Below are 21,102 nucleotides of genomic sequence, written 5' to 3' on the forward strand. Positions count from 1 at the left end.
GGATTTTACGGCTGGATGGTCAAGATAAGGTTTAAATATTTTTTTATTAATGTAATTTAAATTGGTTCCTAATAACTCGCATACTGTTCTATGTGTTCTATCACCATCAAAAGTTAAGCTAACAACATCAATATGTTTTTCGTGTAGTTTAAGTAGTAAATTCTTAATCAAAATAGATTTCTGTATACCATTTAAGGAGTTAATAAAATAATAGGCTACAGGAGTTTTAAATCTGCCATTTATATTAACGAGCATAAAAACTAACGCTTTGCTGGCTATTTCAGCATGACCGTGGCTAGTTACTTTATGTACCTGCCCCCCTCCCACCCGCATCTACTAAGCCTTTCCAAGCGTGCCTACTTTTATCGCATTCTTTAAATTGTTTAATACTCATTTCATTAAAAGTGAGATTAAATAAGCTTTTTATTACTTTGATTAGATTCTTTTTGGACTACATCTGAAATATCATCTATAATTTCTTTAGAAATGCCTGGTTTACATTGCTCACTGCGGATCCAGCTATTTAACGTTTAAACAGTAAGTAACGTTCAAACATTTCAAGAAACTACGTCTAATAAACTCATTAGCATCCGGAGAGTGAAAAAGCAAAGCTTGCGCGAAGTTTCGGAGAGCAGGTGGAAAGCGAGAAATAGGTTTACGATCTATACGCTTCATTACTTCTTGAACGTGTGCTGGCAAAACCTGACAAAAAAGCGCAAAAAAGCAACCAATTGTAAGTTAGTTCGTTACTCTCATGCATGTTAGTTTGTTGCTCTATAGCATGCATTTCTTCAAAATTCTTTTTCAATTCTTCTATAATTAGTATTAATTTTAGTTACACAATTAGAGTAAATGATATCTACATTTTCCCCGAAATTAGTGCTGCTATTGATTTAAATTGGACTATTATGTTTGTCTTTGCTAGAACTGTCATATGCTGCATTTTCAAGCATATTATCAGAGATGTTTTCTTTATTTCCGCTGAAGTCTGCATTTTCTGATATAGATGTTTTATGAGATTCTGTTTTATCTATAGGCTTGATGAATTTTTCGATAAGATGCGCATACTCTAAATTTTGAACAATATCGACAATTGGTGCTTTTGGATCAGCCGTCTCAAAAACAGCATTGACCTCATTTACAAGATGTAACATCGACTGTGCACATATATCAAGATGCTCATCGGATAGATCATCTGAATGATCGAGTGTATTTACAATTTTGCTTCCTTCCAAAAAAGCCTTGTAATAGTAATGTTTCGTCGTTCTATTGTTATACACCATAAAGTTATTTCATGGGGCAGATCCTGAGAAAAACAAAAGAATTTGAAAAAAGTCGTTTTTCTACATAACGCAATAACTGGAGTAAAAAGGCAATAATCAAGTTCAAATAATAGATTTAGTTAGCATTATATAGTATCTTGATCCCTTTCTTTGTGCTGTTTATAAAACTAATTAGTTTCGAAGATATTATGCTTCAAAATTTTGTTTTTCCCCCTGTACCCTAGTAGAAATTTAACGAGTTAAGTGTGAAGAGTAAAGAGCTAAAATGTAAAAATCGTTTTCTCGAAAATTGCGCGAGCGACTATCTAATGAATAGCCTGTTGTTTTGATGGTTAGGTTGGTTAGAAACACATGTAAACATGCGTGAAATTCTGTGACAAAAAATTTACGACAGTGTTCATATTCTATAATAAAAAAACAGAGGGGTCTGCAAACTTTTGGACAATGAACCATCCAAAACTTATATTAAATTATGTATCAAAAACCGCCTCATACATTAGCATGCAGATATATAGATGTGTTAAAACAGTATTTTATTTATTAAACCTATAAATTTAGTTGGAGGAAGCTACGTGCCAATGAATTGGCAGTGTTTTTAACTTTAACTGTGTTAACATAATTGCGCATAAAATAAAAATATATAATTAATGTACTTACTTGTGAAATGAACGCAAAATTGAATCTGGATTGGCGTTGCACACTTTACTCTTTGTCCTCATTGATGAAATTCGCGTCGAAAAATTAGAAATGCGCGATAGAAAATATACAAAATAAACTGACGTGAAGCTTGCTCTCGATCGAAGTGACCTGCACAAAAGTCAGTAGGCTAATGACAAAGAACTGCACAATTTGCGAACCGACGCGACGCTTACTCTCGGTAGACGAAAGTCAGCAAGTGGACGACTTTTGGGATGCATTAGTTTATGATGGAGTGACTTTATCCAAAGCATTATATATTTTAAGCAAAATAAGTTCTGTTAAAAGGTTTTGCCTTTCGATTAAAATAACTTTAGAAATATTGCTTTCTTACTAGTTTCGTCCTATACAGAATAGCATCAAATTTTTTAGTGTGATAAAATCGGCATTTTTTACTGTCTATTTATTCAAATATTCAAAGTATTTATAATAGTACAAGTGAGCGGATAAGTATTTATAATGGTACAAATCCGGAGGTTGTGGGTTCAAGCCTGACTCTCGGCTTTTCTGACATCGGGACACCTCTATGTTTACATACGTTTGTATGTTATGTACATACAAGTGTCTTATAACATCAAATCTCTAGTGGTTCGGATCCCACTGTATACAGTTTCGCACTGTATAATTAAACTGTAGGTCTAGTCGAGATGCATGTGCACTAAATTCTGATGTGATGCACATGCACCGCGACTATAGGAAACCTCTCTGTCCGGTACCATTGTATGGTATCGGGCAGAGGGAAGAGCCATATAAGACCTGGATAGGACTTAAGAAGGCTATAATATAAAAAAAAATAAACAAGTCAGTGGCAAGCGGGTTAGTAACGGCAAGCGAGATCGCAGAGGAGAAGAGAGAGAGAGAGAGAGAGAGTGCGTGTAGGTGGGGGAGGATTCTCGACGGCCCTCGTCTGTCATGCTCTCTTTCTTTCTATAGCTTTCTCTCTCTTCGTAGGCATGACTCTTCGGGCTGACTCCTTCCGTTTAATAGTAGTACCTCTATGATGCTGAGTCTACGTGTGAATATAACACCAACGAAGCCATTCTAGAAGGATGTGTTAGTACCAAACGTCTGTTCTGTGAATAATTTTCTGCATTTACTGTTCAATCAGGTGGATGTATTTTTTTATCAGAAATCAGTATCACCACCCAATAACACCTACGCATACAGATTTTACATTCAGACGTTATTGAATTACGGACCAGCGACAAAAAAACTCACACTTGAGCAGTGTCTTGTGGTATGATGGCACATCCGGTAAAATGGATAACACTGACGCCGGTAATGCAGGTTTCGTTAGACGACAAGCCGTTATAACGGATAATTAAATTGATTTATTAGGCTACTTACACGTAGATGTGCTAAATATGGATAGGCTACTACTTGTTGGTGTTAAGGTATGTGTACGTCTTGTGCGTTCTCGTGACAGCTCTTGTCTAATAGATACCGATTCTGCGTATACAGTACACATAACCGAGGCGAAACTATTTTTGTTCGTTGCGTATAGGTTAATCCGGGTATTTCCTTGGCTCACAAAAAAATGCTTTCTAAAGTCACAGAAAAGTATCCGCTTACACGTATAGAGGTAAAAACGTAACCCTGAACAGTGGTGTGCATGGTCAGTCGATAGATAATGTCATGCTGGGGAAGCATAAACGCCAATAATGATAAATTAAAAATTATGATTGAAAGTCTAATTAACAAGCCGGCAACAATTATATGCACTGAAACTTTTGAGCAAATCAATCATAATATCTATGAACTAGTAGGTCTAAACTATAAATATAAAAGTTACTACAATGATAGTAACATAAATAGGAATGATGGGGTCATTGTTTTTGTTAATTCAAATCTAATCCAAACTACTAAGGTTGATGAGATAAGAAGCAAAAGATAGCATGAACCATTTTTCCAAGAATGTTGATAAAACAGTGTGTATAACTTTTGACAGTTACCTTGATAGTGTACCAGCTCAAACTGATATTAGAATAGGAGATAAAAATATTGCAAAGGTGGAAAGTGCCAAATATCTAGGGATAGATTTGGACTACAATATAAAATGGAATAAGCATATACAATACTTTGTCAAGAAAACTAAATACCTTGTATATATTTTCTATAAAATAGATTAAACAATGTCGGTCGAAACACTAAAAATGATCTACTATTCTTTTTTCCATAGTGTAATAAGCTATGGAATTATTGTCTGGGGAGAAGCATATCGTGGTATTTTAGATATATTACAAAAAAATATTAAAATTAATTGATAATCCTCCTATTCAGATATTTGCATTTTTGTGTGTGTATGTGTATGACACATCTCATACATGTATGTATATACCATTGGTCCGTGTGACATCGAACAAAATTCAGATTTACAACGAAATTATACTATGAGATACTAGACGCCTCTGATTTTTCAGGCAGGCTGATAAAAGCGTTATTGATGCACTGATTATAAAAAGCACGGTACACAACACAACTCGGATGATGGATCAATTATCATCCTCGCTCAAAAAGGCAACTTTCGCCCCCCAGTTGTGTAATGTACTATTGTAGTACATGACAATCCGCTAAACTTGGAACAACTTTTCTATTTTGAGGTGCTGAAATCGCTCTTTGAGGACCTCATAATATATTCTCTAGCTTCTGATAGTGTAACGAGAAACAAAAGTATTATAATTCCTAAAAATAAAAAAAGAATCAGTGATAAGAATAGCTTTAAAAAAGCAATAGTTATTTCCAATGCTCTACCAAATGACTTGAAAAATGTAAATATTGAAAAATATGATCAAATGAGTCCAATCCAGTCTTCTATTCTTAGTATAAGGCGATAAGTCCATTGTCCTTTGCCACTAGCGTCCCATCTTGTTTGCCATTCAGCCATCGTCTTCTTTCTTGCGGCATCCCAGATCTCCTTCTGGCTTTTGTCACTCGATCGTCTCCTAGTTTCGAATACGTCCTTTCTTTCCAACGCTAGAAGGTCAATTGGTAGCATACCTGCCAAAATGCAGGCAGCATCGTCCGATACCTTACGGTAAGCGGACGCCACTCTTAGTGCACTTCGTATATACACGGTAGTCAACTTTTGTGCATACGATTTCACTCGCATCGCACCTGCCCATATTGGGGCTCCCTATAGCATAATCGAAGTGGTTACACTGGCTAAGAGTAACCTACGCTTCTGAGATGGCCCTCCTACATTTGGCATCAATCGTGATAGAGCAGTCCCAACTTTTGCTGCTTTATTACTGACTATTTCCAGATGTTGTTTAAAACTTAGTATTGCATCAATGGTGATGCCCGACTATTTGATGGTTGGTTGAGAAACGATCACATGTCCATCTACCGATCAGTATGATTTCCTCCATCTTCTTCCTACTGGAAATAAAGATAACTTCCGTTTTGTGACTGGCTATTTCCAGTCCCGTCTCTGTTAGCCATTCGTGTATTATACGGATTGACTCTTTATCTATGTCTATCAACTCTTCTTTATGTTTCGCTACTACCACCATTGCTATGTCGTCAGCGAATCCTACGACTGTTACTCCTTCAGGTAATTAAAGCTTTAGTACCCCGTCATACATGATGTTCCAAGTCGGTGGGCCAAGTACCAACCCTTGGGGGACCCCGCTTGTAACTTTATATCCCTTGCTACCATCCTCAGTGTCATATAATAGAATTCTGTCCTTTAAGTAGTTGGACATCATTCTTATATATAAGGGCACCTCCTGCTTCTGGAGTGGCTGGTGTATTTCACTCGATCTGGCCAAATTAAATGCATTTTTGACATCCAATGTAACTATGGCGCAATACTTCTTTTTTCCTCCCTTCCATCTTTTCCCCTCTATCGCTGTTTGTGCAGTGTTACTCACTAGACTAACTGCGTCCAGGGTTGAGCGCTTCTTTCTGAAGCCATATTGGTGTTTCGCTAATCCACATTTTCCTTCTATAATGCGTTCCAAAATCTTCCCTGGGGTATCCAGCATGCAGAGTGGTCTGTATGATGAGGACTCCTCGGGTGGTTTCTTTCCTTTTGGCAGAAGCACTAGTCGCTGTTTTTTCCAGTTTATGGGAAATATTCCCTCTTCTAGACATGTATTGTACAAGTCTACGAAGACCTCTGGATGAGCATGAATGGTATGCTTCAACGCAATATTTAGAATGCCATCCGGCCCTGGGGCCTTGTTGTTTCCTACCCTTCTGCAGGCGGCTAACAATTCCTGAATCGTGATCGGTGAAACAGCCGCTTCATTCGCACCTCTTTCGATGACACTTGGCACTTCCAGTTGCCTGGGGAACAGCTTGGTCACTACCCGGCGTAATAGCTCCGGGCATTTTGGAGGGGGCACGTAGCTCCCTTTAATCTTCTTCATTACTATTTTGTATGGTTCACCCCAAGGGTCTTGTTAGACCTCATCCTGTAATTCTTTAAGGAACCGTCGTTTGTTTTCGCGGATTTTCTTCTTAAGACTCCTTTTAGCGTCCTTCATTTCTTGTCCGCGGGCATCTACTATTCCCTGGCCTATACCAGTTTTATAGTTTTATAGTATTTCCTCGCCCGTTGTTCTCGTCTTCTGATCCAGTGGCACTTGCTATGTGCATTCGCGATCTCCTTGTACCACCAGTATACTGGTGGTCGTCTACTGTATGCCACTCTTCGTGGCATTGCAGCGTCACATGCTCGGGTGATATTTACCGTCACCTGCTCCGATTTGCTGTTCGCCGTTCCAGACAATTGCATTTCTTCTAGTGCTAACAGGAACTTCTCCTTATCATAATCCTTCGTTTTCCAACTAACTCTATTTGTCGTTGTACTAGCGCTGGGTCCCCTTTTTGGTATTCCTACCTTTATTATTATGGCCTATTGATCACTGTGTGTGTAGTGTTCACTTACTGTCCATGAATCAACTGAGCCAATAAGGCTGCTACTAACAAATGTCAGGTCGACAATAGACCCTACGTCTCCTCTTCTAAATGTGTGGGTGCATCATTGGTTAACTAGGATCAAATCCAGGAGAGCAAATGCTTCTAGGTGTACTCGTCCTCTGTGGTTAGTCTTTATGCTGCCCTACTCCACAGCCCACGCATCAAAGTCGCCTGCAATTAGTATTGGTTTCCTCCCTACTGCGTCTCGTATGAGGCGATCTAGCAGTTGTTCGAACTGCTCGATTGGAGCGTTAGGTGAAGCGTAGAAGCTGTAAACAGTGACACCTGCTACCTTAGCCCGTATAAATCCTTCTTCACGGATCTTCATTTTTTCACTGAAAGCAACGTTTCCACATGCCCAGATTGCTGCTTTACCCATAGTGTCCATTTCCCACGATGGTTCCTCTAGATCCTTTTATTGTTTGCACACAATTGCTACGTCTACCTCTTTCTTGCGGACATACTGATTGAGTAGGTCCTGTGCTGTCTCACAGTGGTTTAGATTTATCTGCACTATCTTCATTTTCGTTGGTTCTTCAGTACTTTTAATGAAGCTCGGTAGGCTGGACATGTATAGCTACCAGCTGCATGGTCACTCTTTGATTCTCCATCCTTTTCCCGGCAGAGAATGCGACTCAGCGCGTTCGTGCAACTTTTTGCTGCATGTCCTTCCGTTCCGCACTTAAAACAGCATTTACTTCTGTCGTATGTCTCTGTACACTTTTTTGCGATATGGTCAAAACCCAGGCATTTATAGCATCCAGGTGGTCGTGTCTCTTGACTAATCTCCCTGATTCTGCAATTAACCCAACCTACTTTAACCTACTGGGCAGGCAGCTGTACGACGGGAGTCTGCGTATCTTCATAAGTTTTCCAAAGAGTTTACGGACGTCTCCTCTACTACTTCCTTAACTTCTGGAAACTCTCTACTCAGGGCTTATAGAATATCCTGCTTTTATTTCAAATAAATATCTAGGTCTTTTATTTCAAAGACCACTTTATGCTGAAACCTCTTGATTGTGGCTTCTTTTACCAGCACTGCTTTAACCGCTTCTTGAAGTTCCTGCTCTTTCACTTCTTTGGTGCGTCGTAGCTCCAAAAGAATATCTCCTGCTGCCGTTTTGCGTATCTTATTTACGCTGTTATCAAGCACCGTTAGGGTCCGCTTTTATTTTCCTCAAAATATCAGCGTACGAATTTCCTTCAGCAGCTTTTATATCAAGTGCATCAGGACTGGTAAGTATCTCTCGTGGTTTTCTTGGCACCAGTGCTTTTGCCTATCTCCTTTTTTCCTCTTCTTTTCTTTCTTTTTCTGCTTTCTGGTAATAACCTCCTGCCAGGGTGGGTCCGCCTTTTCTTCCGGAGACACTTGTGATTGGATTTTTAATGCGACTTTCACAGAGGTTACTTTCTTATTTTTCCTCGTTCTTTTGGCGTAGTATTCTTGTCGCTCTCCTACCTGGCTTGGTGACATTGCCTTACGCTTATTTAGTGTTCTTGTCTTCACCGCGTTTGATGCTTCTATCGTCTGTGATGCCTTGTCCTCCTTCTGAATATGCTGCTGGTTCGGTGACATTTCCGCTTTTTTAGCATCAATTCAAGGCTCTTCTTACTCTTTTCCAGCGCCACTTGTCCTCTTTTAAGCCGCTTAACCTGGATCATAATCGCCGATAGATCGCTTCTAACAGACTTATGAATGTTGGACGCGTTTGACACAACATTATCCATAGAGTCCAGCCTGTCTCGGATCTTCTCCCATATGCTTTCTCGTCCTCGCTCAGCATCCCGGATTGTATTCGAGATCTCGAGAGCTTCTTTTCCTGCTTTCTCTCCTTGCTCGATAATAGTCTTCATTCCGGTGTGTGTCTAACCACCCGCGATCCCCCCGTCTATGGAGGTAGCTGACATGGCCCCAACACATGACTGTAAGCGGTGCTAGACTTGGAACATCATACCAGAGTATAGCACGCGATACTGCCCTAGCCCACCTCCACTCTCTCGAACCTCCCACCCCGAACAAAGTTCTTGGCTCTCTGGAGAGTTTCTGACAGACATCAAGCAATATCATGCACTTACCTTAGCCGCTTGACCGACACTGGCTATGTGACCGGTCTCCCGTCTTGCCGTCAGCGGGAGCCATAGGTGGTTCAGGTCACTTTAGCTCGCAACCTCAGATTGCCTCCCCACCCAAGATCTTCTTTTGGCAGCTTACGGGTCGCAGTGCATGGCAAACGCGGCGGCCTGATTTGGTCCTCGGAGCATATTTTATTTCTGCTCTACCCTCCGAGGTATATACCCCAGCGAGCTCTCCCTCATCCGCCACCCAGGGGACGCGCCACATACGGGTGTCAGGCTTACTCACGTGGATGTGTGGATGTGTGTGTGTAGGTATACCGTAATATTTCTGGAACTACTCCGTCAATATCAATAAAATTTGACATGCACATATATTTTTGTATTCTAAATTTGGGCAAAACAGTTATTTTTTATTTTCTTAACTATTTTTTTATGGCCATTTTTTGATTTTTGAAAAACACTATTTTGCGTTTTTTTAATCATCCCATTGTTACAAACAATTCAGCTATAATGCATTTGAAAGAGAATAAAATTACCTACGTTTCATCGTTTGGTCCTTGAAATCGACCGCTTTGTTCGGCAAATAAAATGAAAAAGGTGGTTTTTTCAAATTCATATCACCTGAACTAAACATAACCTCGCGAAAAAATGATGTCGATGGTTCACGTGTCAAACTATATACCATCAAAATTTAAAGTGATTCGACCACTTATTTTTTCAGTAATAAATCGAAAACTTAAAAAAAAAAGAGTTTTTTTGTGCCTCGATTACGGACGTAAAAATGCCTTATTGCACTCGAAATTTTTGGAAAAAGTAGATATTTTATGTGTTTTGGCTAAGTTTATTGCGCAGCTTTCAAACCCCTATGGTACGTAAGATATCAAGGTTTCAATTTTGTTTCTAAATTTTTTGATTCCTCATATCTCTAAAGCAATGTAGTCAAATGCTTCAAAATTTTATTTAGTGATTCACCATAAAAAAGCTATCTGCTGCTAAAATTTTAAACGATTTCGTCGAGCTTTCGTCGAGTTTTTCAAGTAAAGAGCTAAAATGTAAAAATCCTTTTCTCGAAAATTGCACAAGCGACCTATCTAATGAATAGCCTGTTGTTTTGATGGTTAGATTGGTTAGGAACATATGTAAACATGCGTGAATTTCTGTGAAAAAAATTGATGGCAGTGTTCTTATTCTATAATAAAAAAACATAGGGGTCTACAAACTTTTAAACAATGAACCATCCAAAACATATATTAAATTATGTATCAAAAACCGCCCCGTACATTAGCAGGCAGATATACTGTATATCAAAGCAATATTTCATTTGTTGGACCTATAAATTTAGTTGGAGGAAGCTACGTGCCAATAAACTGGCAGCGGATTTTTTCTTTTTTTTCGATTATTATGCCACCTTTTTGCGTATAAAACATTTTCGAAACATTTAAATTAAAACCACTTTAAGTGTTTTTAATTTAAACGTTAGACCACTGCCGACGAAACCGTCTCGCGTGCACACGTGACGGTTAGTTCGCAATACCGTACCCCGATCCTTCGGATTATCGTCGTCAGCACACGAGATAACCAGGAAAACAGAACGACAACGAGTCTCGTCCTCGTGACCACACGTGGACGATACCCAGAGTCGCCGAAACCTGCCTCACACATCCTGACGTATCTCTGCTTCCTTTGCCACTGTGCGCACACGGAGTTGAGGAAGAAGCGAAACGCTCATCGACGATTCGCCGAGTCGTGTGCTCACGTCTCGGTAAATTTGAGGTTAACCTCTCACTTTCGCCACAACCTTTACGCTGGCGTCTCTCGACTCTTTTTGTCACTGTGCGCACACAGGGCAAAAGAAGGAACGAGGCCAGCGACGGGGATCCGCAGAGTCGTGCGCACACGTCTTTGCGAGTCCGAGGCTAACCTCAAAACACCGTGATACTGATCCGACTGCCACTGTGCGCACACAGGGCAACCGAAATCGTTATCACACGACTTCGTCGCAACCGAATGCAAACCTAACCTCAAATCCCCGTCATCGCCCCGTAAACCCAACACCGTACCGTATCACCGATGCTGCACCCGCATAAGTGTAATCGCACTGTAGCTTTATAGTCGCAACGAAATATTGTAACCGCGCTGATTGTAATTACTTAACTTGTACAGACGAAATCTTCCTAACAACCGCGGTATTTATTTTCTGTTACAGGTGGGTCTTAACATCACTTACTCACATTGTTAATTTTTAAACACCAAATACATATTTGTTTTTGTTAAATTATGCAAACAGAATCTTTACTAAACCTTTTTCCCGAACCAAATCCTGGATCCGACTGATTGCCCAACACCGGAGAAAAGTGGAAACGTTACAAGTTCATGATTATTGTTGAAAGCATAACTTAAATTAATACTTACCAAATCCTTTTGGACCATGTTTTTAATGTTCCGCATACATAGACCTTGATTCTGTGGTATAATCACTAATATCTTTGTGCTCGGTACGGCTTTATTCAGCTGTAAGCAAAAAATATATTTCATGCATTTTCTTTAAAAATGTAAAAAAGGTTATTTTGTTCTGGCTGATGATAAAACTGCGTACTTACCTTTTTTATGTCATTGTGTTGAATCTTGCAACCTAAGTCTGAAGAAAATTATCAATGTAACCTCCAAATGTTATTGAGGGGGTTAGCATTAGTATGGTCCACTGAAATTGATTAGTCGAGGAAGTCTCTGTAACTGCATTTTCTTCCTTCACTGCAACTTTTGTTGATCCTTTGGCTACTGCGAGTCCAAGGCTAGGAGCACGAATGCTAATACTGTTCTTTTACTAGTTTCTCATAAATGATTTTTAGCGTTAACTGTTTGGCATAAGATTATAGCATTTAACTGACCATGTTCAATACGCATTACTTTAATTATAAAACACAATCCTCGAACTTCTAACTTGATAAGTTGCACTTTTTGTTGGCTACAACTCAATAGTTGCTCAACCTTAGGAAACAAAATATTGATATAATTCTATTTCTGACCTTAGTGGTGCCTTGCGCTGCTGGAGTTTAGATTTTTCTTGAGTACGTTGAAGGTCTGACTTCTTACTGGATTCATCCTGATAAGTATCTCCAAAGAATCTTCTAATCTTCTTCTTGTGTCTTCCCCGAGTACTTTTTGCCAACGTGCGGACTCGCACACCTGCCTTTACAACTCCACTTGCATTTATTTCATACAAATACTTGTAGTACTAGACTGTTTATAGAACTTTCAAAATATAACACAAATAAAATCACTCTACTGCTCTGCTTACTATAACACAAAGACCCTACACTTATTTATACACATTCTGATAAAATGTATTAAAATATCAGCTGTTTTTATGTATATAGACATCAGCTGTGTTTACTCAGTGTAAAACACATCCTACGACTATAGCAGCTGTGTTTTGAAATATTTGCTATCTGCTAGCAGAACAGCAGAACGGTCGCTGTCCTTTTCCAACACGTTGATTATAACCTTCCTTCAGTTGGTGCGCGGGCATGCAATATTTGAATTGAAATAAATGTCCCTACATTTCGATCAGAGCATGATATAAGAAGCGAAATTAGAAATTTATCTCGAAAAAGCGCAAAAAAATCAAATTACAACGCTCAAATTTATTTACTAAAATACATACGCTGAGTAAAATTTCTTTCAGATTAAATTTATAAAACTTAAAATTAAAATTGTGTCGTATTAGACAAAAAATAAAAAATACGCAATTTTACGAAAGAATAGTAAAAATTTCGTTTTAGTATTTCCCTTATAACTTTGCAGGACATTTTTTTTTTTTTTTTTGATAAACGGGTTACGGAAGCGTGTTCTACGAAAAATGTCCTATCAAATTGTCAATAAAACGAATCGATTTTTTCAAAGTTTAAAAGTGTTGTGTCCCCTTAAAGTAAACTGTTGAAAAGTGATCCGGTACTACTGTATATAAACACGCGATAAGATATTGCTCATAATCTCAAAATCAAATTGCTCGGCAGCGCCACGAAGGCGAATTTAAGAAGCAGACGGAGCCGCGGCGCCCGCGCCACTATTTACTTCTATATTGGTGTTCGGATTTTTCATTTACCGGAAAAAATGCTTATCATTACTGTTTGTAAATCATTTTGACTTATTAGCATGTTTTAATGCTAAACTATGATTTCCAATAAAAATATTAGCAAAGATGCCGTTCTATGTCATAATAAACGAATGTGCAATTCAAGAATGCTCATATTATTATTATTATTATTATTATTATTATTATTATTATTATTACTATGAAGGGGGGACCACCGAGATCCCTGGCACTAAGGCTGTAAACCCATTGTACCACCCTTCGTCATGGCATCCCCTACGCAGGTAAGCCTGCCCTTCTCCAGAAGGTCAATATGGCTCCCGCGTCGAGTGCCCTAATCTCTTCATACGCGGGGAAAAGCTCCCCCAAGCACTGATGTCTAAGCTGCGCAAATTTTGGGCAAACAGTCAGTACATGGGTAGGCGTTTCTTCCGTCCCCTCGCACCACCTGCATATACCCGTAGCCTCCTTCCCCATCTTCAGACCGTGGTACCTTAAGCGGATGTGCCCGGTCACTATCTGTGTCAGGAGTCGGGAGTTATTTCTGCTGCCTCCTGCGATGCACTTGGTCCAGCCGACATTGGTGTCTAGGTATAGAAATCATTCGAGGGTGGTGTCTAAATGTACAGGGTGGCTGATGACGAGGTCTAATTAGTTCGCACCGTGGTTTTTGGTGTCTAGCTGTGGAAATCATTCGAGGGTGGTGTCTAGGTGTAAACTGTAACGTTGCAAGAGCAGAGCTTCCCGAGGCCGAAAAGTATGAATGTATAGAGCGAGATTTTATATGTGTGTGTGTGTGCTTTTTGTTTTTCATAACTGCCGAGCGAGAGCGGCGCCGAGAACTACAGTAGGTGCGAGAGAGAGAGAGAGAGAGAGAGAGAGAGAGAGAGAGAGAGAGAGAGAGAGAGAACGAGAGGGTACGAGGAGTAGGAGTCGCAGCGCTGCCTGATTAACTCGAGAACGAGAGTATTGCGAGGCCAAAGATAGGCTCAAGAATGATTAACGGAAAATTATTGAGCATGATTTATTGGGCTTATCGTTGTAATTTCGCAGAATTTAGTGTGAGTGTATGTGAACGCGTTTGAGCGAAATCGAAAAGCGCGTGCGGACAAGGCCTAGTAGAAGGTTTGCGGATTCGTGGATAGCGACAGAGCGAGAAAGCCAATCAGCGGTTTCCGTTGTCGTCGGCGCGTGCTGCGAGCTCGAACAAGGAGTAGCGATCGCTCTCTTGCTTGCCAGCTCTAGTCCGGGACGGATGTAGCTATCAACGCACTCTAAACAAAGGTCAGTGGTTTTTTTCCTCTTAACATCTTCGCGGTCAGGGGGTGGCTCGAACGGGTTTCTTTTAAGAGATTTTCGTGTTCGTTTCGTGTCGGTTTTTGGTTTCTTTGTGTCGCGCATCGGGAAATAGATTTACGTTTTTTTGCGAGTTTGTCTCCCGGTGTCTTAGTGTTCGCTTAATTTGGCTTATCTCTTGGTTTAATGCGATATTCGAGATTTATCTATAGTCGAAATTTGGCTTATATTTAATCGGTTGAACATAGAAAACTTGGTTTATTGGTAAAGACTAAGTGCGGTTGAAAATCGGAGGTTTCAGAAGTAAAAGTGTGTCGCCGTTTAGTGTCGTTCAGTTCGGGAAGTGTTAAGCGAAAAGTGCATATTGGTTAGTTCGACTAGGCTGATGGCGCGTGCCAGCGACGACCTGGTGCCAGCGAGAGCGACAGCGGTCGCTCGTTGCAGGCAGAGTCGTGCGCGGCCGGTCATAAGCGTAATTTTTGTGCGTATCCTAGACGGCTGTCCACCATCTTCTGGCGTGAGCGAGGATAACAGCTGTTATCCGTCGCGGGCAGCAAAGGCACGGGCAGGGTCTAATCGGTACGTGAGGTGTGTCTGGGAAGGGTCGACCACGTCCGGGCTCTCCGGGTACGAGTTAGCGGGGTGGTGGGTGAATGTGAAGGAGTCATCCGGGAACAGGCGATAGAGCGTCGCCCGATGCACGAACTCGACCGGAGGGAGGGGGGGGGGTCGTACAACCGTATGTATGAGTATTTGGGTGAATGAGTTCGGCTTCGGGGTAAAATTCGGCAGTTTTCGGCGGTTTATCTAGTTCTGTTGGTTTTACGAGATTATGTACTTTTGAATCCGTGCTAGTGTTCAATTGTACTGGCAGCACATATTTGATTTTAGTATGCAGTATGATATGTGGTACATGCTTATATTTTATTTTTACGACGTCGAATATGAAATACTCAAAAAAAATTACTAAAAAGGATTGAAATCTCTAAAACAACATTAACTTTTAAAAAAGTTAAAGTTTAGGCGAGTTTGATATATTCGGCAACGAAATTACAGATAGAAAAGAACTAAGATTAATCAAACAAAGTCAAGTTTATTATTATATTTAATCGTAATGAAGCGCGGAACAACTCTCAAGATAATTACTACGTAACTTACCATGCCTGTTTCATTTTGTTTATTGGTGGACAACTAAAATATTCTTTTTATGCATTAGAACGTTATACAAACACTATAAGTACAATGAAACGGGCATGGTAAGTTACGTAGTAATTATCTTGAGAGTTGTTCCGCGCTTCATTACGATTAAATATAATAATAAACTTGACTATGTTTTGTTAATCTTTCTTTTCTATCTGTAATTTTGTTGCCGAATTTATCAAACTCTCCTAATATTTTACTTTTTTAAAAGTTAATTTTTTTTAGAGTCATTATATAACTTAAACTTGAAGTTAAATAAGCTCTCTGATGAAGAAAGGAATTTTTCGCTTCATCTTTATTATAATTACATATAATAAACTTTATTTTATTTAATTGATCTCAGTTTTTTTACCTGTAATTTAGTTGCTGCAAGTCACAATTTATTTTGACAAATAGAAGAATTGTTGTAATCAATCAATTGTTATCAAACACGTCTAACCTTTTACTTTTTAGAAGTTAATTTTTTTATAGTATTATTATAGTTATATTATATTTAGAAAAAATCTTTTGTATTGTTTATTTAGTTCGTAAGTTTTAATATATAAGTTTTTTATTTTCTTTGTGTATCCCAGACCTGCGATCCGGTAACTACGCTTACCTCTGCAGGTATTTCAAGTATTGCGTACAATACTTTGTAAATTATTTCTGGTGGAATAAATAAATAAGTATTTCTTGCATTTGTTTGTGGATGGTGCAAAAGTCCGATCAAAACCACTACAGCCTGACTTGAAAAAAAAAACAAAGATGAATGTGGACGCGTATCACACTCTTCTCTGGGGCTTTCTATGTCTTAATGTAAGTTCAGCCTAAAGATGAAAACCAAGTTACCTGGGACTTTCGTAGATGACATGTGGGTGTTTCTCTACTAGGTGTTTAGTAGTAGAGAAAAATCTACACATTTTCTATGCGCTTGTCTGATAATGTGTTAATTATCTACAAGGAGAATTTGCCCCTACACACTGCAAATTACGTAACGCACGACTCAGACTCAGATTTTTGCTACAATAAATACCTGGACAAAATTTTTTAGGGTTCCCGGTAACTATACTTTGAATTTTTTAAGCTGTTGGATGATGGTTGACTTATATCGACGTAAATCGATATACGAGGTTGCCTAACTATAATATCAATGATGACACCAGTGGTTTATGTTTATAATCTATAGAGACTTTGCTGCACTTTTTTATTATACTATTTAAATAGTGTAATGTGATTCCATATAATAATATACTCATGTATGTGTTTCAGCAATATGGTCCTATACTTGACGTCGAAATCATTTTCAATGAAAGAGGAAGCAAGGTAAAATCAATTTACTAATTACGTAAATAATTTTATTTTATAATAACTTTGTATAATTATATCTTCACTTACTAGGCGAAAAACTTAACTTTTCATAGAGGTTTAGCAGGTGCACAGTGTTGCTCTTACGTCTAGAACACGTATCATTTTAGTTGGCCAAATTGTTCAGCTGTGCATTTGCACGACATGTATGAAGTCGAATTTTACTCTGTTAGTCCTAAGCCTACCGTATCAACAATGATTGTACATCTCGAAAAAAAGATGCACCTTTGATTGTTAAAAAAAAATGTTTTTTTTTCTTAAATTGTTTTGAAAATGAATTAAACAATTAATAAATATTAAATTATATTTAGGTAAAAATTACCAAAATTAAATAAAAAAAATGTTACAAAAATTGTTATTTTCAAATGGTTTAAACAATTTTTGTTAATTATTTGCTAATTTTTTAAATAACATAATTTATCAAAATGTTAACATAGTAGGATAAGTATAAGTGTTTAAAGTAGATTTTTCAGTATAAAGGTGCTCTTAGACACCCATATCTTGGAGAAAGTATGAGGATGTTAAAAAATAAAAATTCTTAATTTTGTCCTTTCAATAAATGTTGAACCTGTTACATACTACGTATAAACATTGTTTTTTGTTTTTTACATCATACCTGAATATGTTTAATAGTTTAATCTATTTTTTTACATAAAGAAAAATATAAACATATGTTTAATGGCAACTATGAGTTTCGTTCCTATCTTCATAAATCTGTATCTTTGTATTATTATTCCAATTTCTCCATTGAATCATAATCATAAAAATTGACTTCAAGACCTATCGCTGTTACTGTTAAGTAGCTTGGATTATCTGGAGCGACAGGGCCTTAATAATGCTAGTGAGAAGTCGTATCAATAGTAGACCTGGACTTGTTGCTCGTGCTTAAACTCGAAGAAATCGTTGCCGCAGTAGCATCTCGCCTCGAACCCATGAACTGTCTAACAAGCCACCCAGCTGCTGCTATATAGCTGTTAGTCGAGCGCAAACTTCTTTAGGCTCGGTCCTGGGCAAGAATTCTGAGTGTCATCACTTGCTGTCTGTCAAAGCGGCTGCGGCGAATCCTGATGCACCAATGACATTATGTGAGGCATGCTATCGAGTTCAGGTTGACCATAATCGAGGCGGCGTCGCGCTGCTCAGGTCTGGATCAAAGTTGCTTTAAAGATTAAGAAATCAGACCTTGCGATCTGCGGATCGGAGTAATAGGCGAATGAGATTGTGTGAGAGGTTTATTGGTATCGCAGACCAGTATGCTCTATAGAGTGATTGATCGGTGCTTTCTCCAGTCTATCGATGCCGAGGGTCCCGGGATATTCCCTCATCTAGCACGCTGCTGTGTCCATACTCCCTATCTCTTTATCCAACATTCACACGTCGTGTCTGTGCCACTGGCGATCCACGCTTATACTTGAGTGTTTGTGACGTACGCTCGGCTTTTGGACGTAAAAATCTTGACGGGTGATGCACTACGGATGGCACGAGTATCTTGTTTGCGTACCATATCTTCATCAGAGGGAAGATATATTTTCTAGGTTACCTTTATTAATAACCTGCCGGAGTTTATTAGCATGCCGCGTCTGTAGAAGCACATTCGCAGTCTCAATACTTGAAATGGGACACCATTTATGTACCAAAACTTAAATACTAGTACGTTTCTGAGAATAGGTAAAGTGAACCTGGGAGTCAGCAAACTATTCCACCTGAAACATCAGGAGCTCTACCGAGAGAGCATGACTAATGACTTTAGTAGATCACGGGCTCTGATCAAATACCTCCACATGTCTTCGCTATTTTTGCGATATCTGTTGATCCAACCGAATGGTAGCCACAAAAACATTCTGACCACAAAATCGCATAAAAATCCTTAATTGAGTTTTCGCCGACCATTTCACCCACTCAAACAGTACCATGGCTATTCGTACGTACACTTTAGCCCAACACCGCTATATGTCTTAGCCATTTCTGCCATATTTTGCATGTGTTTTATCCAAGTTTAGAAGGTTAGCGGGTGTCTCGTTTCGTTTTAGATAAGATTATTATCTTCGAGGTAAGCAATAACCTGGTCTGTAATTATTTTATCAAACACTTTGGCAAAGTGCGGGATGTTAGCAACGGGGCGAGTATCACCCGGAGAGCTAGGTGTCACGCATTTACTAAGTGGCACAATGACCGACCTTTTCCAAATTGACGGGTAGACTCCACTCGCAATCGACAGATTAAAAAGTTCCGTGAAAAACGGGGCAATTTGAGGTAATACTTGCTCAAAATATGAGAGAGATAACTTGTCACAGCTTCGACCTTTGGCTTTAGAGAGGCAAGCTAACATATACTGCGCAACCTCGACGCAATCTAAATTCCTAAACCTGAATTCATGCGCAAAACCTAAACTATTATAATGCCCATCGAGGGTAGCACCTAGAGAATCAGACGAGCAAACTGGATGGGCGCAAGTGACAGAGGAATAATACTTGATGAGGGTATCCTTATCGAAGAAATGGAGAGGTGATTTGCTTTTGGCCGGGACTAAACCAATTCGACGCAGAAAGCCCCAACATTTCGCTCTATCAGAGCAGCCGTGTAATAAATACTTCTCGCGTGCACTTCGAATTGCACTTTTCACCTCCGTGCGAGCAATCTTGTAGCGGGTAATAGCTACCCGATTTCTGGAGAATTTAGCGGCGCTGTATAGCCGACCGCGTGCTATACAACGATTCTTAAGGTCTAGTGTAAACCACGGAGTAGGGTTGCGATTTGGCTTACGTGCGGTAAACGGTGCATGAGAATCCAAAGCCTTAAGCGCAGCTTGCTGAAAACCGGCCAGCTTGTCGTCAACGCTAGCTAAAGGATCGAAGGAAGCTGGCAGGGAGAGATCAGGTAGAAGGTCAGCCAGAAAAGCAGCTGAAGAGAACCTTCGAAAATCACGTGATATGATCTGCAGCTCGTGCTTTACAGGGAGATCAAACGTGAAATCAATCATGAGGTAATCGTGGCCATTGATGAAAGGTGCATTGGATTTCTCATAGTGCACGACCTTGTCACCACAATCCGATAGAATGACATCGATCCACGTGTCGGAATTATCGGTATGATGCGTAGCACCAAACGGTACAAGGTGAAAATTATTTTCATTAATCAGATTACGGAGATGATTGCCGTAATAATTATCAGAGAGCAAGTCAGAATTAAGATCGCCCGCAACGACAACATTCCCGAACCGGTGAGAATGATTTTGCAGAGCGTTGAAGAAGGTGGAAAGAGTATGCCCTTTTGGTCTGCGGTAAACACCGCCAAGCAAAATTTTTAAACCACAATCAATGCTAACAAGCATATATTCAGTCTCATTAATATTATTGATGTTAGAAGCTTCCAATAGAGAGAAACGCAAATCCTCGCGAATATAAAACCCGATACCACCGCCATGAATATACGTAACTCCTTCCGCATTGGCAATTGAGAGTTCTCTGGGAGCCAAGACCTCGATCGTTGCGAATAAAATTGTAGCCAGGAATAGAAAAAAGTGAGGACTGCACAGGTGGAGTAAGCCAGGTTTCAGTAATAATCAAGACATCGATCACTAATCGTAACGATCGGAATAATTTCAGACCCGTCTGTTTTCCTAACTAAAATTTTATCATCGCGTACCCAAACATATTTGTAACCTAGGGCATTTGCACGCGTTTTCACGGCTAAGCGTAAATTATGAAGAAACGGGGACAACATATCGTGCATCTCGATAAACGTGCCACTACCTCCTGGATAGATATCGCTAAACTTGAGTGGGCCAAATACTCGCTTCGCTCGCAATACATCGTCGCGCACGCAAATACTTTTAAAGCGTATACAAAACACAATTGGGCGAGGCCCGCGCTGAGACGAATGTTGAGAGGCCTCGGCAGTATTAGACTGAGGGCGACTGACAATTTCACGAACGCTGTGCACGTCGGTAAGATAGTTTACAATATTAAGCTTCGTAAAAATAGCTCTAGTAACGTCGTGCAGAGATGTTTGACAGGTAGGCGGAATTCCAGAGACCTTAATCTCGGCATATTTACAGCCCTTATCAACGCGTTCTTTGAGACTCGCAACCTCTCTTACTAATTTAGCATTTTCATTCTCGAGCAAAGTAACCCGGCTTTCCTGGTTGTCGACCTTTTCTGCGAGCGCATCAATTTTGCTGCTAAGAGC

At 39.6% G+C, this 21,102-nt stretch overlaps 1 protein-coding gene across 18 annotated transcripts in view; it reads left to right on the forward strand.

Annotated features, from left to right (window-relative positions):
- LOC100113919 (RNA binding protein fox-1 homolog 1-like) overlaps window positions 1-21,102 on the forward strand; it is a 371,748-nt gene that overhangs the window by 65,931 nt on the left and 284,715 nt on the right. For all 18 annotated transcript variants that reach the window (XM_032601587.1, XM_031925312.2, XM_031925321.2 and 15 more), the window contains one exon: window positions 16,819-16,872. In XM_032601587.1, coding sequence (XP_032457478.1) covers window positions 16,819-16,872 — 54 coding nt within the window. The remainder of the gene's footprint in view (window positions 1-16,818; window positions 16,873-21,102) is intronic.

Source organism: Nasonia vitripennis, assembly GCF_009193385.2.
Source record: "Nasonia vitripennis strain AsymCx chromosome 2 unlocalized genomic scaffold, Nvit_psr_1.1 chr2_random0009, whole genome shotgun sequence".
Lineage (NCBI taxonomy): Eukaryota > Metazoa > Arthropoda > Insecta > Hymenoptera > Pteromalidae > Nasonia > Nasonia vitripennis.